General features: G+C 43.9%; 1 protein-coding gene across 1 annotated transcript in view; it reads right to left on the bottom strand.

Annotated features, from left to right (window-relative positions):
• The window catches only part of LOC143288519 (uncharacterized), a 42,763-nt gene that overhangs the window by 12,630 nt on the left and 12,728 nt on the right, over positions 1–17,405 (bottom strand). The window contains exons 7-16 of the mRNA XM_076597101.1: positions 16,394–16,657; positions 13,499–13,589; positions 12,702–12,773; positions 10,489–10,691; positions 8,865–9,025; positions 6,733–7,032; positions 5,990–6,133; positions 4,163–4,228; positions 2,117–2,228; positions 774–950 (exon numbers count right to left, since the gene is read on the bottom strand). Coding sequence (XP_076453216.1) covers positions 774–950; positions 2,117–2,228; positions 4,163–4,228; positions 5,990–6,133; positions 6,733–7,032; positions 8,865–9,025; positions 10,489–10,691; positions 12,702–12,773; positions 13,499–13,589; positions 16,394–16,657 — 1,590 coding nt within the window. The remainder of the gene's footprint in view (positions 1–773; positions 951–2,116; positions 2,229–4,162; positions 4,229–5,989; positions 6,134–6,732; positions 7,033–8,864; positions 9,026–10,488; positions 10,692–12,701; positions 12,774–13,498; positions 13,590–16,393; positions 16,658–17,405) is intronic.

The raw sequence follows: 17,405 nt of genomic DNA, 5'->3' as shown, positions 1-17,405 counted from the left end.
CAGGTCAACATAACACAGGTCCACTGATAAGCCAGATAGTCAACAGGTCAACACAACACAGGTCAACTGAAAAGCCAGTCAACAGGTCAACATGACACAGGTCCACTGAAAAGCCAGTCAACAGGTCAACATAACACAGGTCCACTGAAAAGCCAGTCAACAGGTCAACATGACACAGGTCCACTAAAAAGCCAGTCAAAAAGTCAACATGACACAGGTCCACTGAAAAGCCAGTCAACAGGTCAACATGACACAGGTCCACTGAAAAGCCAGTCAACAGGTCAACACAACACAGGTCCACTGAAAAGCCAGTCAACAGGTCAACACGACACAGGTCCACTGAAAAGCCAGTCAACAGGTCAACACGACACAGGTCCACTGAAAAACCAGTGAAAAGGTCAACACGACACAGGTCCACTGAAAAGCCAGTCAACAGGTCAGCATGACACAGGTCCACTGAAAAGCCAGTCAACAGGTCAACACGACACAGGTCCACTGAAAAGCCAGTCAACAGGTCAACATGACACAGGTCCACTGAAAAGCCAGTCAACAGGTCAGCATGACACAGGTCCACTGAAAAGCCAGTCAACAGGTCAACACGACACAGGTCCACTGATAAGCCAGTCAACAGGTCAACACGACACAGGTCCACTGAAAAGCCAGTCAACAGGTCAGCATGACACAGGTCCACTGAAAAGCCAGTCAACAGGTCAACACGACACAGGTCCACTGAAAAGCCAGTCAACAGGTCAGCATGAACTGGGTCCACCCACCTCCATCCTCTCCAGCGCCTGCAGGATGTTCTCCAGAGTGGGGTTGTCAAGGTAGGAGGCCGCCACCTCTCCGGCCGCTGCTGTGCGCTCCACTCGTGTCACATCCCCAGTGGCCTCCGCTATCGCCTCATCCAAGATGGCGTCAGCCACACGGTCAAGGTCGATGTCTTCCAAACCCTGTGACACCAATGTTGATGTCATGCTGTAATTTGAAACAGACTTACTGGCCCCCATAACCTGGGGGCACTGCACTGCTGAACGCATCACCAACATTCTCCATTTTCTGGGGGTTTTCTGTTGGGACAGGGCCTGAGTTTCGACAAAGCTTCTTTCTGTACACAGATATCTCAAAACAAGTCGATAACGTGTAAATGTCAATCAAATTCGTCAATATTCGGTTTATGCAGTTTATTTCATGCTGCCAAGAAAACACAACTTTAATTTGAATAATTTGGTGTGTAACGTTTGAGCATACTTGTCAATATGTTAAAGCCGATTTTTTGTAAATTATCGATATCAGGATCATCATCATTGAATGCGTGCATGTGAGTGTTTTGCTCATTTCGTTTCACACTGCTGGACTCAAGTTGTGATTCAATAAGTATGTAATGGTATTGTATCCTCCACTCCCCAAAAGCGGCAAAAAGGGATTACATTTCTATGAACCATTTGGACGGAGGAGGAGGGGTTGTAAGATACAATCCTTATTCCGTTCCCTAACCAAACCAGCATAGCAGCCTGTTCATACCCCCACTGGGTTTTTTTTTTACCACCAGGTCAAATCTTCAGACTATAGCCAGGAGCAACCCATGGGGGTGAATTTCCACTGGTTTGAACTCACAAACCCTCTCCCCTCCGAGATGGATTTTTACCCCCACACCTCCACCCCCTCCCCTTTTCAACGTAACCGGGGTTCATTGCAGGCGAGCTTGAAATGATTCCCAACTGTCAACACGACAGCCCAGAACACAACCCCCCCGCCCCCCCCTATCCTCCCCCAGCCCCATTCTTTTTCAACAGCCTGTTTAAAACTCACAGAAAGGGGGTCATTTCCAACTGGGGGTCGGGGGTGGGGAGATCGATCTTGATCAGTGTGTCTGATGTTAAGTATCTTGCCATGTTATTGCTACAGAAATACGTTTATTCTTATTTCATTATCGTTACTGTTACTATTATCGTTATTATCATCATCATTACTACTATTATTATCATCATCATAATTATCATCACTATTATCATCATCATCATTATTATTGTCCTTCTCTTTCTTCTGCTCACCATCATCATCACTGTTATCATTAACATCATTATTATCATCATCGTTATCCTTACTAACAACTCACACTGCGGTTTCCCTCAGCCAGGTGTCCGTTCTTGACGAGCGACGACAGTCTGCTGTGTACCCTCCTCTCCACGTCCTGCATGTACGGTGCCAGACTGGCCCCGCCCCCTTTCCTGCACACACGTCACTGTCAGCTACCGCACTTTTCCACCTATATCACGCTGTCGTATGCGAAATAATGCCTAGCCACCGGTTGAGCAGTGAAATTGAAAACGGAATAGGAAGCCCAGAGTGGCATAAGGCAATGCGCAACTTTCAGATTAAAAAACTCACATGGTCATACTGCCCGGGACATGCAGGTGTTAAGGGAAATGAGCGAGCTGACAGACTTGCTGGTAACGCAACACCAACGAGCGACCTACATCTAGGAAAATCGGAAATCCTCAGAAAAGTCAAAGAATACCAAAAAGAACAGGTACAAGGCCATCACACCATCGATCGCCTCAAAGAAATAGAAGCAGAGAGAGGGAGCGGCCGCAAATCTAACATGAAAGGTAGAGCACGATGCTTTGCAAATCAAACAAATATCGGCATCATCTCCAAACCAACATTGCGCAAATTTCTTCAAAACGGAACAGAGTCTCTGTGGGCCTTTCCAAATACAATAGACTGAGCAACACACTAGATGCCACGTTCTTGGCATCAGAGATCTTTTCCCATCCCTCTTGCGGCCAGTCAGGGGCAGCCTCTGTGCGTGTGTGTATGTGTGTGTTTGTGTGGATGTATGGGTCTGTGCTTTTGAGTGCGTTTATGAATGCGCGAGAGTGTAAGTGTACACAAGTGTCAGGAGAGATCTGTGTACGTGTGTGTGTGATGGGAGGTGGGAGTGCGGGGGGAGGTGGGGTAGAGGATGAGGTATGTGAGTGTATGCATGCCTACACTGTGGGAGCAACAGGATATTGGAACGTATATATATATATACATATATATATATATATCTTTGTATATATGTGTGTGGGGTTGGGGGTGGGAGATATGGGCGTATGTGTGTGTGCTTGTACAAGTAAGTGTTCATCTCTGTGAGTGTGTGTTTGTGTGTGTGTGTGCCGTGGAAGCTGCGATACGTAGACTAGAAATGAGTGTGTGGAGGAGGAGGGTGGAGGAGGTGCAAGGTAATGTGTGTGTGTGTGTGTGTGTGTGTGTGTGTTGGAGCTCATGTACATTTATATGTATTTGACTGTACTTTCATATCTGTGAAACTGCATGTTTGGTGCATTTCTGTTATGCATGTGTGGGTGTATGTGTGAATGTATGTCTTCATATTTTACATTTATTCCCTTATTTATCACCATTGTTGTCTTATTTATTTATTTATTTATTTTTCATTATTATCATTTTATTAGTATTACTATTATTATTACTACTACCTTTTTCTATATTATAATTATTATTCATTTATTTATTTATTTATTTATTTATGTAAGCTTATCTATTATTTATACCCCCTTTTTTCTTTTTTCTTTTTTTTTTTTTCTTTTTTTCCTCAAGGCCTGACTAAGCGCGTTGGGTTACGCTGCTGGTCAGGCATCTGCTTGGCAGATGTGGTGTAGCGTATATGGTTTGTCCGAACGCAGTGACGCCTCCTTGAGCTACTGAAACTGAAACTGAAACTGAGCAGTGCGTAAACACTTGTGTTGTGTTTTGCTATTGGTTGACTTATTTTACTGTATTATAGTGTACTGTACTTTACAGTACTGTACTGTGCAATGCTGCATTGTAATGTGTTGTACTGCACTATATTTTACAGTACTGTACTATACTGTATTGTACAGTATTTTTATTGCACTGTACTGTACTGTACTGTACTGAACTATGCTGTGCTGTACTGTACTGTGCTGTGCTGTGCTGTACTGTGCTGTATTGTACTGTATTTTTATTGCACTGTACTGTACTGAACTATGCTGTACTGCGCTGTACTGTACTGCGCTGTGCTGTCCTGTATTGTACAGTATTTTTTACTGCACTGTAATGTACTGTACTGCACTGTCCGGCACTGCCTCCAGCGGCTGTGTTAAGCTGCCCTTACAAGGACCACACACACACGTACCCTGTCTTTGCCAGGTGTCCACCATTTTGGGCTGCTGCCTTCCTGACGCTCTCTGGGAACAGATCCCTGCCAACACATGACACGTTTTGTACGTAGTACAAACTCTCACATCACACACACACACATACACAAACACATACAGGCCAACACACACACACACACACATACACACACACACCTCTTCCTTTCGTTCTCCTTGCTTCCACTCTGTTCACGGCCATACTAGGGCTGAAAACAACCTAGTTACAACAACAATAACAACAACAACAAAACAGGTCAGGGATACTAAAGCTGTAAAAGCCCCCGGCATCTTCACAGGGGGGAACATGATGGGCGCAACCAACAAAGTGATTAAAGCGCTGGACTTTCAATATAAGGGTCCCAGGTTCAAACTTCGGTCACGGCGCCTGGTGGGCAAAGGGTGGAGATTTTTCCTGATCTCAAAGCCAACAGATGCACAGGCCTGCCAGTGCCTGAACCCCCTTTGTGTGTATAGGCATGACAGAAGATCAATGCACACTTTAAACATCCCGTAATCCATGTCCGCATTTGGTAGGTTGTGGAAATAAGACACATCCCTAGCATCCACCCCTCCCATAAAAAGAGCATGACTGCCTACATGTCGGGGGTAAAAACAGTCATTCATGTTATGCCTCTTATTTTTTGTGAACTACAGAAGTGCTGCTTTTTGGTTTAATTCTTACCCTGGTGATTTTTATTTTTAAGTGAACTATGATCTTTGTAGTTGCATACTCTGTGAGAGAGAGAGAGAGAGAGACAAAGAGAAAGAGAGAGAGAGAGTATGCGTGCGTGTGTGCGTGCGTGCGTGCATGTGTGTGTGTGTGTGTGTGTGTGGTGTGGGGAAGATGTGCAATGCGGCTTGGCTGACTGAAATGGAGAGGCACGTGAATTTCAGTAATCTGTATATTTGTATATAGCTATTTCCTTTAGGTGCCATTTAATAAATCATCTTTTTATTTTTCATTCATTTTATTTGTTCGTTGTTTTCTTTTTATGTTGGACACATGCTGCTGCCAAAAAGAAAATCTCTGTACCAAAGTATAGACAATAAAGTCTGTGTATTGTATTGTACTGTGAAAAGCCTGAAAGCACTATAAGAGTGAACGTGAGAGTCACAGCCCACAAACGAAGAAGCAGAAGGAAACAGCGGAACCTGCAGAGTGTGTTACACACCTTGGAATTATTCCTGACAATAACCAGACCTAGACACACCACAGGTACACATGAGCTCACATCCCAAACCTGGGACACATTCTGCATGGTTTATAAATCTTGGCTCCGTTTGCCTGTCATCATCACTGATGCAGATGACTGAATTCTGTCACCATCAGAATATACCTTTTTTTTTTTTCTTTACGAGGTAGACAACATGCTTTAAAACATGAGACACTTTGTGCAGATTTCATAATTATGCATCTTTGCTACTGTAATTTCTTACCATTATCAGGATCTCTGTTTTTCACACGGGAGACACAGATAAACTGAAGGAAGGGGACACAGTGCTACAGTACTAGAGGCATGAGGAGAATGCCACTGAAACTGTGCAGAACACTGCTGGCACTGACATTGACACAGCTAACACGGGTGTGTCCAGTGTATGGGGGAATCAGAATGAGTGGTGTGTGAGTCATGCAACAGAGACGGTGCCAATGATGGAGCATCAAAAAATTAATCAATAATGCAAAAGTTTCCATTTCAGTTTCAAAGAAGCGTCAATGCGTGCAGACCTTCAAAATAAAAGAAAGAAAGAAAGAAAAGAAAAAAGAAAAGAAAGTGGCTCTGTTGACTGCGACACACATCACTCACTCTACAAGTTCTGCATCAGCGTCTGCCACAAAAAACTGTCTCCGCTGTGCCGGAGGGCTGCGAGATCGTTGCGACCTTCGTGGTGACCCCCGCTTCCCGCTGTGTGACCTTGACCTGCCCCCTGGGCTCAGGGACCGGTGAGATCTGACAGTGACAGAAATGCTAACATCACCAGCAATGTAACCAGAACATCACATTAAATTCACATCAAAGTGTAATAATAAAACAAAGTAAAAAGAGCATCACAAGCATCTACCTCAAGAAAATGACAAAGTGATAAAAACATTACAGGGAACCAAGAAAAAACAATATTAATATAAAAAACATCAACATCAGAAGCATCCATTAGAAAAAAAAATGTTACAGTTTGAGATGATAACAAGAATAAAATACAGATTGTATGCACAGACACATGTACTTTCTACTCTTACCCCTCTGTCTCTCTGAAACTGAAACCAAACTGAAAGAGACCCCAAGCGATGCCCAACAAAGGAGATCTGAGAGGATGAAGGGAACACATGTAAAAGAACCCACGGCAACAAAAAGGTACTTCCTGATAAAATTCTGAAGACAAAATCCACTTTGATAGGAAAACAAATACACTCATTGCAGGCAGAAAAAAAACTGATGCACTCTCGCTAAAGACAGCAGCTCCAGTTTCACACAGAGAAATCTGTTGTGACAAAGAAGGAACACAACACAGTACAATACAACACAACACAATACAAAATAACAGTGCTCACTTGGTCCTCAATGGGAAAGACTCCATGCTAGGAGCAGGACTCAGCGTCAACATCTCATCCCCGCTGCTGAAACACGGCGTCTGGGAACGCTCCGAATCGGAAAGGTCAGGGGCATTCATCGAGCGTTTCCCGTGGCCCTGGGAGGCTGAGAAGCGAACCCGGGGGCTGTGGGAACGGCTGAGGCGCGAGGGAGGGCTGATGGAGCGCAGGAAGGAGCGGGAACGATCGGCGCCAACACCTGGGTAGGAGGCATGGTGACTCTGACCCGCAGCGTAGGGCGGGATGAAGTTGACCTTCCGCCTGAAGGGGTCAGAGTGAAACATCCGTCAGGACCGTGGTAATCACACTGTTTTTTGTGACATTAAGGCAAAATATCATTCAACGCTCACACAATTAAACAGTGAAATGTTGTTTGGTACCGTGTTTTTGTGACATTCAGGCAAAACATCACTGAATGCTTAAACAGTGAATCATCGTTCAGTACTGTCGTAATGACACAGCTTTTGTGTCATTAAGGCAAAACATCATTAAACGCTTAAACAGTGAAAAGTCGTTCAGTTCTGTAGTAGTCATACTGTTTTTGTGTCATCAAGGCAAAATATCATTCAACGCTCACACAATCAAACAAACAACGTTCGCACACTGAAACTGTTCTCAAACACTGTCGTTTACTGATCCAGCGTTCACCAGTGATCAGGGTTTAAGGCTCTGTTCCAGCCTGGTGTTGTGTCCTTGTGAAAGGCATTTTACTCCGATTTTCCCTCACTCAACCCATGTCAGAACGGGTACCTGACTTCAGTTGAAGAAGTTTAAAATGGCAGAAGTAAAGGACTGAGCCCTGCCTTCCTATGCCCAGCCCTGGACACAGTGGATATGAAATCACTGCCTTCCTATGCCCAGCCCTGGACACAGTGGATATGAAATCACTGCCTTCCTATGCCCAGCCCTGGACACAGTGGATATGAATTCACTGCCTTCCTATGCCCAGCCCTGGACACAGTGGATATGAATTCACTGCCTTCCTATGCCCAGCCCTGAACACAGTGGATATGAATTCACTGCCTTCCTATGCTCAGCCCTGGACACAGTGGATATGAATTCACTGCCTTTCTATGCCCAGCCCTGGACACAGTGGATATGAATTCACTGCCTTCCTGTGCCCAGCCCTGGACACAGTGGATATGAATTCACTGCCTTCCTATGCCCAGCCCTGGACACAGTGGATATGAAATCACCGCCTTCCTATGCCCAGCCCAGGACACAGTGGATATGAATTCACGGCCTTCCTATGCCCAGCCCTAGACACAGTGGATATGAATTCACTGCCTTCCTATGCCCAGCCCTGGACACAGTGGATATGAAATCACTGCCTTCCTATGCCCAGCCCTGGACACAGTGGATATGAATTCACTGCCTTCCTGTGCCCAGCCCTGGACACAGTGGATATGAATTCACTGCCTTCCTATGCCCAGCCCTGGACACAGTGGATATGAATTCACTGCCTTCCTGTACCCAGCCCTGGACACAGTGGATATGAATTCACTGCCTTCCTGTGCCCAGCCCTGGACACAGTGGATATGAATTCACTGCCTTCCTGTGCCCAGCCCTAGACACAGTGGATATTAATTCACTGCCTTCCTGTGCCCAGCCCCGGACACAGTGGTTATGAATTCACTGCCTTCCTGTGTCCAGCCCTGGACACAGTGGATATGAATTCACTGCCCTGATGATTGTAAAAGGCAATGAGACCTTTGACCTTTTAATGTTGGATTTTTTTTAATATAAATACATAGATCTTGTCAATCTTCTATATACACATCCATAAAATCCATTCAATAGGAAAACAGGAATTCATTTACAGCTTAGTCTTTTGTGAAGAACTGTGACCCTCAAACTAGGCGGAAAACTTGCACTGGCTCTTAGTGCTGCAGCCTTGGGGGCTAGTTGGCCTTTGGGAACCATCCCATTGCTGACTGTCCTAAAACCCTCTTGGCAGAGAGAGTGGGGATGTAACTTGGGCTAAACACTCTCCACTATAATCAAATTCTAGCCGGGATTCATAGTCAGGACAGCAGTTGCCTCCTCTGCTGTTCTTATGCTCATAGTCAGACATGGCTGACTATCATACCTACCTGTCCCCAGGGGAGGGAGGTTCAGATCTGGAGCGGCTGGAGACCAGGGGGTTATGCAGCATAGTGGAAGCCTTCAGGTTGGCTGTGATGGTGGGGTCAGCGAAATGGGTCGCCATCTGACTGGCCGCCGCCTGCTGTGCCACCGCCCTCTGGGTTCGAACCTGAAGACAACATACATGGTCAGTGTGTGTGTGTGTGTGTGTGTGTGTGATTTTTTGAGCAAGTATGTAACACTATTTTTTTATGTGTGTATAAGTAAGTGTGTGTTTAAATATGTGTGTATGTGTATGTGTGTTTACATGTGTGTGTGTGTGTGTGTGTGTGTGTGTGTGTGTGTGTGTGTGTGTGTGTGTGTGTGTGTTTATGTTTGGGTGTGAGACACTATTTTTGATTTGAAATGTTTTTGTGTGCACACATGAATGTGTGCATGTACGCACGCATGCGTATGGGTGTGTGTGTGTGTGTTTATGTGTGAGTGTTTGTGTCATCTTTTGAGCAATTGTGTGACAGTATTTTCGTGTGTGTGTGTGTGTGTGTGTGTGTGTGTGTGATGTGTGTGTGTGTGTGTGTGTGTGTATGTGTGTGTGTGTATGCAGAAGTGTGCATGTCTGCATATATGTGTGTATGTATGTGCGGTTAATCACAAACAAGTGTGCACGTCATGTATGTGCATGTATCAAGCCATGTGTGCATATGTACGCCTATTAAAGTGGGTCCATGGTATAGTAATGTGTATTTAAAAACATATTAAAAATATATTTCTCCAAGACTTTTCCAGATCTTGCTGTGAGCAAAATACATCCCCCCCCCCCCCACCCACCACAAAAGACTTTTATCCAGCCCTGGAAATGGTTCTCTATTTCTCCAGGACTTTTCCAGCCCTGGAAATGGTTCTCTATTTCTCCAGGACTTTTCCAGCCCTGGAAATGGTTCTCTACTTTTCCAGCCCTGGAAATAGTTCTCTATTTCTTCAGGACTTTTCCAGCCCTGGAAATGGTTCTCTTATTTCTTCAGGACTTTTCCCAGCCCTGGAAATGGTTCTCTTATTTCTTCAGGACTTTTCCCAGCCCTGGAAATGGTTCTCTTATTTCTTCAGGACTTTTCCCAGCCCTGGAAATAGTTCTCTATTTCTTCAGGACTTTTCCAGCCCTGGAAATGGTTCTCTTATTTCTTCAGGACTTTTCCCAGCCCTGGAAATGGTTCTCTATTTCTTCAGGACTTTTCCAGCCCTGGAAATGGTTCTCTTATTTCTTCAGGACTTTTCCCAGCCCTGGAAATGGTTCTCTTATTTCTTCAGGACTTTTCCAGCCCTGGAAATGGTTCTCTTATTTCTTCAGGACTTTTCCAGCCCTGGAAATGGTTCTCTTATTTCTTCAGGACTTTTCCCAGACCTGGAAATGGTTCTCTATTTCTCCAGGACTTTTCCCAGGACTGGAAATGGTTCTCTTATTTCTTCAGGACTTTTCCCAGACCTGGAAATGGTTCTCTATTTCTCCAGGACTTTTCCCAGGACTGGAAATGGTTCTCTATTTCTCCAGGACTTTTCCAGCCCTGGGAATGGTTCTCTTATTTCTCCAGGACTTTTCCAGACTTGCATGTCTGTGTGTACAACCTGTGCCCCTACCTTCTGTGGCAGGAGAAAGCCCTTTCTGGAGGGCGGCGGTCTGCGTGTGGGCACCCTGCTGCTGTAGCCTTTGGGCGGGGGCGGGGGGGCCAGCTTGGTGTGGTAGGGCCTCGCGCTGTGCGTGGCTTTCGACCTCCCGGCCTTCTTCCGGCGTCCGGCGTTCAGCAGGGCTTTGATGCTTTCCTGCAGCACTGCCTTCCTCTCTGTGGAACAAGGGAGACTTGGCTGTTTATAGACATGTATGAATCATTATGATGATGATTATTTGGATACTTACATAGCGCCTATCCTAGGTCCGAGACCAAGCTCTAAGCGCTTTACAAACACGGGGTCATTTGCACAACAAGCTGCCTACCTGGGTAGAGCCGACTGACAGCTGCTATTTGGCACTCATCATTCATTTCTTGTGTCAATCATATTTCAGTCAAGCACACATGCACACTCACACAGAAATGTAACATTTTATGTGTATGACCGTTTTGTTTATTTAACCCCCACATGGGCAGCCACACTCCACTTTCAGGGGGTGCATGCTGGGTATGCTGTTGTTTCCATAACCAACGGACAGTAGTCAGTACAGTCATGTCCCAGTATGACCATCACATTATGAAGGAAACTTTGTTGTTTATAGACATGTATGCATGATAGCTGTGTCCAACTGCAACTGTCAGATAATGAAGGGAACTTTGGACGGGCGCAATAGCCGAACAGTTAAAGCGTTGGACTTTCAATCTGAGGGTCCCGGGTTCGAATCTCGGTGACGGCACCTAGTGGGTAAAAGGTGGAGATTTTTCTGATCACCCAGGTCAACATATATGCATACCTGCTAGTGCCTGAACCCCCTTCATGTGTGTTCCCAAGCGAAAGATACGCATGTTAAAGATCCTGTAATCCATGTCAGTGTTCGGTGGGTTATGGAAACAAGTACATACCCAGCATGCACACCCCTGAAAGCGGAGTATGGCTGCCTACATGGTGGGGTAAAAATGGTCATACACGTAAAAACCCATTCGTGTATATACGAGTGAATGTGGGAGTTGCAGCCCACGAACGCAGAAGAAGAAGAAAAAGGGAATTTTGTTGTATATAGATATGTATAAATGACAGTTGTGTCCAAAAAAACCATCAGATTATAAAGATAACTTGCCAGTTTATGGATATGTATGATAGTTGTGTCCATACATGACCATCAGATTATGAAGGAAACTTGGCTGTTTATAGACATGTATGACAGTCAGTTGCGTCCAACTACAACTATCAGATAATGAAGGAAACTTTGTTGTTTGTAGACACAGTCATGTCCAAATATGACCATCAGATCATGAAGGAAACTTTGCTGTTTACAGATAGGTATCCAGAATAGTCGTCTCCAGATATGACCATCAGATTATGAACGTAACTTGGCTGCTTGTAGATATGAATGAATGACAGTTGTGTCCAAACATGACCATCAGATTATGACGGAAACTTTGTTGTTGATAGATATGTATGTACAACAGTCTTGTCCAAATATAACCATCAGATTATGAAGGTAACTTGGCTGTTTTCAGCTATGTATCAATAAGAGTCATGTCCACCTATGATCATCAAATAATGAAGGAAACTTTGCTGTATATAGATATGCATGTATGATAGTCATATGCATGTATGACAGTCATGTCCAACTGTGATCACCAGAACAGTAGAGGAGGCAAGTGCTGTCCCCATTACCTATGCTGTCTGGCATAAGTTACACCCCCACTCTTTCACCACAGAGGACCAAGTAGCCCCAAAGATACAGTGATCCTTAAACATGAGTTTTCTACTGAATTTTGCCAAGGACAACCATTCTGCTGCCATGGGTTCTTTACAATTACATGCACACAGGTTTTGGAGTGACGAGCGAGAATGGCTGGAGTGTGTGTAGAACATGGAGGGCTTTCATTGTGCTTTGGGGATGGTTTTCTTCCAGTTCATGGCTTGGTAGGGGTGTGGGTTGCTTCCTTGCTGGCTTGTTTGGTTGTCAGATAATAGCGGTTGTTAATTTCTTTCTGGAATTAACCTCCCTTTCACACATGCACAGACACACACACACACATGCCGACACACACACACGCCGACACACACACACACACTCACACACATGCATAATACATTCAAACACACACACACACACACACACACACACACGTACACACACCCACCCACCCACACACTGACATACATACACTGACCATTGTGCAGCTGGTTACTAAGCAGCGAAGGCTGGTCCACCTGTTCCTTCATGAACGCTGGCTTTGTGTTCCCTGCAGACACACACGGGTCAAGGCTTTCACATTTGTTTCTATACTTCACAAACTCTGTACGGCACACATTTTAACACATGCAGTATCTTACAGAAATAAGATGATCTTGGAAGTATGTCAAAAATATGAGCTCATGCATGCATGTGGGCACACACATGCACATTTACACACACACACACATATACAGACAAACACACACAACAACACATGCACAAAAACACACTTACACTACTACTTTCGCACCATAAATTGATCCGCAACTCAGACACCGCTCTTTTATCATGAACTAAGGGCAAACTGTGATCACATTCAGTTGAAATTTTGTGGAACACACGGTTTTGTTTCAATCTGATTCAATGGGGAACATGAACCATGTCAAATCGAACAGTGTTGCTGTTCATCTCAATCATCAGCGTTTATTGTGATCAACTATCTTAAATATTGTTGGGACAGATGGCCCAAAGTGGCTGTCAGAATTTAGTTTTCAGACACAGACAGGGTGCACATAGCCAATAAGATATAAGGATCAGATGTGAGTGAAAAAGAAGCACCTGACAGGCCGAAAAGTACGGTAAATGGACCGTCACACCATTCACCCCTATCATCATTCCTCATCATCAAAATATGGAAAACAGAATGTCACAAATTCTGGTAAATGAAAACATATTTCTAAAAAATAAACAGCTATATAACAAAGAGAAAAAAAGTCTCTCATCATGACTCACTGAAATTGGTAATGAACGGGGGTTTCTGATTGGTTGGGGCTGGGGCCGTCTCTTTGTTTGTCAGTTCTCTTCGCCAGTCTCTGTCCAGTTTCTGAAACAATGCAGCAAATAGTGCGTGCACCTTAATAATAACAATAATGATAATAATAATAATAATAGTACATTTATATTGCACTTTCAGACCTTTCAAAGTGCTTTACAATTATACATCAGTCAAAGTACACAAGATCACACACAATTCACACAGACACTGGCACACAAATACACACACACACAATCACATATAACGCACATGCATACAAACATACATGGAAGAATTAGAAGCGGATTCACAGTATACAGATATGGAATGTAATGCCTTTATTTTGTAGAAGCTGCTTGACAAGGAATGTTTTCAGCTTTGTTTCAAAGGATATGAGTGAGGCATTTTGACTGGAAAGGCAGTGGTTTCCAGGTTCACAGCTGAACTGAAAGCTCTCCTCTTAAATTTGGGACCACAAAAGATTCTGTCATCAGTAGAACAGCAGAGAGACCTTGAAGTGACATCCTGTCTTAACCCCTTGGCTGCCTATATGACGAGATAACTCGTCAGCACCAGCATGTACGCTTTGCTGCCACAATGACAAGATAACTTGTCACTGAAATATTCGGACTTTTCCCTGGTTTGCATTCAGTTCGCTGACAAAAATACTGGTAGCATTAGCTTGGGGAATCTTTCTAGATTCTATTCATAGCTAGAAACACCATCTGCGTCATGAGGCAGTCCTTTATTTGAACGTTTTGGCTGGATTATTGCCGCAGTGTTTGCCTGGCTCCTGTCCTCGCTCGCTCAACAAAATGTTGGACCCCGTGCTCAAGACATGCAATCATGGTCCCACGAAATCAACCAAGATTGCATTCTTTAGCTGATGCTCAGCAAGACTTAAGTGTAAATTTGAAGGAGAAGACAGTGATGAACTTTTGTAGGACGATTTGATAGAAAATAAAGGGAGCAATGAAGAGACTGGCCAAGATATGACTATCAGTGAGTGATGCCGACTTTACAGCTGTAGCAGACGACAGAAAGTGACCGAATTTTTAGCAGGACACAGTGTGAGCGATTTTCTTGGCACTCAGTCAATGCAATCTGATGAGAACTGGATGAAATGACCGTGTGTGAGAGGGGTGAAGAGGAGGGGGGTGGACACCGAGGGAGAGTGGCCCAACATCCATATTATCACTTGGAGAGGTCACAATGCATTGTGTATCTGTCTGTCTGTCTCTCTCTCTCTCTCTCTCTCTCTCTTTTAATTTTTTATTGTGGTTGTTCTAGTATAATTTGTGTGTGCAGGTATTATCCATTTGTCCAGAATATATGATATTTTAGTGCAAATTACCTGACTAATATTTGTAATGAACAAGTTGAAAATGTGACAAAAAACAAAGCACTGATTTGAAAACAACAGCATGTCACTAAAAATATAATGGGAAAACATCATGTGTTTTGTATTCTTTATTTATTTACCTTTGAAAAAAAATATATACTCTTATGGGTCTTTCTCCAATAATAAAGAGCACAGAATTTTCTGAAAATATATACCCGTTTTTTTGTGTGAAAAAACCTTGGCAAATAGATTTCACTTAAATCTTATTTTCATGACAGCGAAAGGGTTAAAGAGGTCAGATATATTCACAATCTGCTTCATCCGTGTATGTGGATTTCAGCTGCAACACGAACTTGGCCCTGCTACCATCTGTTAGGTATACAAGGTATACAGCCTTTTAGGAAAAAAAAAATCTACACACAGATATAACCAAAAGCTGACAATTTCTATGAATACCAGGCGCACCCTTGAATCTGTAATGTCCATAACCTACATGTTCTGTGTCAGTGAATCACAGTTCCAGAATGCATGCCGAAATATAAAGGGTTTCTATGTACAGAGCCATTACAACTTTCTTTCTAAAAGTCAACAATTGTCAACAACTACCAGTAAAACTAAGTCATCACTAAAGACAAACTTTAGAGCAATTTGCATCCCGGTCAAAGTCTTAACACAGGTGAACAATATATCATAAACATAAACAACAAACATGAAACATACAATTCTCACCCAGCCATGAACACACAAGACTGCCAACTACTAACTTCCATTGCAAAACAAGAGAAGCAGTGACCAAAACATTTGATCACGAGCTTATCTCCAGCATTTAAAATTTAATCTCCAAACAGTGATTCACTGACAATATTCCATCTATTTATTCTCATGCTTTTTTCTGATTAAAAAACAACAACTGTGATTAATGTAATACCTCCTGCAAGCAACCCATACACAAACGCCTGGAAAGTCAGTGACTTCCAACAATGCATAGTCATGATTGGTGTGACCACCAGAACAGTAGAGGAGGAAGCTGCTGTCCCTACTATCTGGGCAAGAGTTTGTCAAAAGCACAGAGTATCTTGCCCAAGTTACATCCCCACTCTCTTGGCCAAGAGGGCTTTAGAACAGATGGTATTGAGATGGTTCCCAAAGACCAACTAGCCTCCAAGGCTGCAGCACTAAGAGCCAGTGCAATCTTGCCTCCTAATTAGAGTCATAGTCTTTCACAAAAAAAAACAACTAAGCTGTAAATGACTTCCCAATGCGGTGGAGAAACCACTGATAATTCAGCTCTCACTCTGCTGTCGACATGACTGTAAGCCTATGTCAATCTCCGATATGAGCAGAGCATTGAGACATCAACACATACACCTACAAAAGGTCAACTCGCCACCCCTCCTCACCTTTCATCCAGATCCCTTCATCCACCCTCACACCCCCAGTATCCCTGACCCTCCGCCCACTCACAACCCCTCCTCCCCAGCAACCTTCCCCCACACCTCCCTTCCTGGACTCGTCCCCCCCTACCCCTTACCTCCACCTGATCTAACATGGCCATGACGTCGGTCTCGATGGGAGACAACTGTGACGATGACTTGTGGCCGGTGGCCTCCCTTGCCTTCCCGTCGAGGGGGGCGCCAGCGCTGAGGAGCGTGACCTGTCGCACGAGGTCGGCGAGGTCTGCGAAGTGTGAAGGGAGACCACTGTGCAGGTCCTGGTGGGGCAGCTGGGCCACGAAGTTGTGGAGGAGCCTGACGGCGCCCTTGTTGACCATCACCAGGCGCTGGGAGGCCTGACTCTGCACACACCACGCACCTCGTCTCTCATCATGGCCCTGGTGGTGGTGGCTTTACGCTCTTCCTTCTTCTTTCTGTCTTTAACATCCTCTTCTTTCTTTACAGTCCAGTCTTCTTCCTTCTTTTTCTTGACAGTCTTCTTCTTTCTTCTTTCTGTCTTTAACGTCCTCTTCTTTCTTTACAGTCCTTTCTTTACAGTCCAGTCTTCTTCCTTCTTTTTCATTACAGTCTTCTTCTTTCTTGACAGTCTCCTTCTTTCTTCTTTCTGTCTTAAATGCCGTATTCTTTCTTTACAGTCCTCTTTCTTTACAATCTTCTTCTTATTTCTTTACAGTCTTCTTTCTTGTTTCGGTCTTCAACATCGTCTTTCTTCTTTTCAGTCTCCTCACTCTTTCTTTACAATCTTCTTCTTTTTTTTTACCGTCTTCATCTTTCTTTACAGTCCTCTTTCTTTACAATCTTCTTTCTTCTTTTGTCTTTACATTCTCCTTTGCTTACCGTCGTCATCCTTTTTCTCTCTTTACAGTCTTCTTCGTTCTTCTTCATTTTTACTGTCTTCATTTGTAACAGTCTTGTTTGCCATCTTCTTTCTTTACAGACTTCTGTCTTTAATGTCTTCCACTTCCTTGACAGTCTTCTCATTTTTTCACAGTTTTCTACTTTCTTGACACTTTCTCCTTTCTTCCTTTTTTTTTTTTTTTAAATATTATTATTCATATGTTTTTACCTCAAAACGAAATACAAAAATCA

The sequence above is a fragment of the Babylonia areolata genome, chromosome 12 (genome assembly GCF_041734735.1).
Source record: "Babylonia areolata isolate BAREFJ2019XMU chromosome 12, ASM4173473v1, whole genome shotgun sequence".
Taxonomy (NCBI): Eukaryota; Metazoa; Mollusca; class Gastropoda; order Neogastropoda; family Buccinidae; genus Babylonia; species Babylonia areolata.
This window is presented reverse-complemented; position numbering and strand designations above follow the sequence as displayed.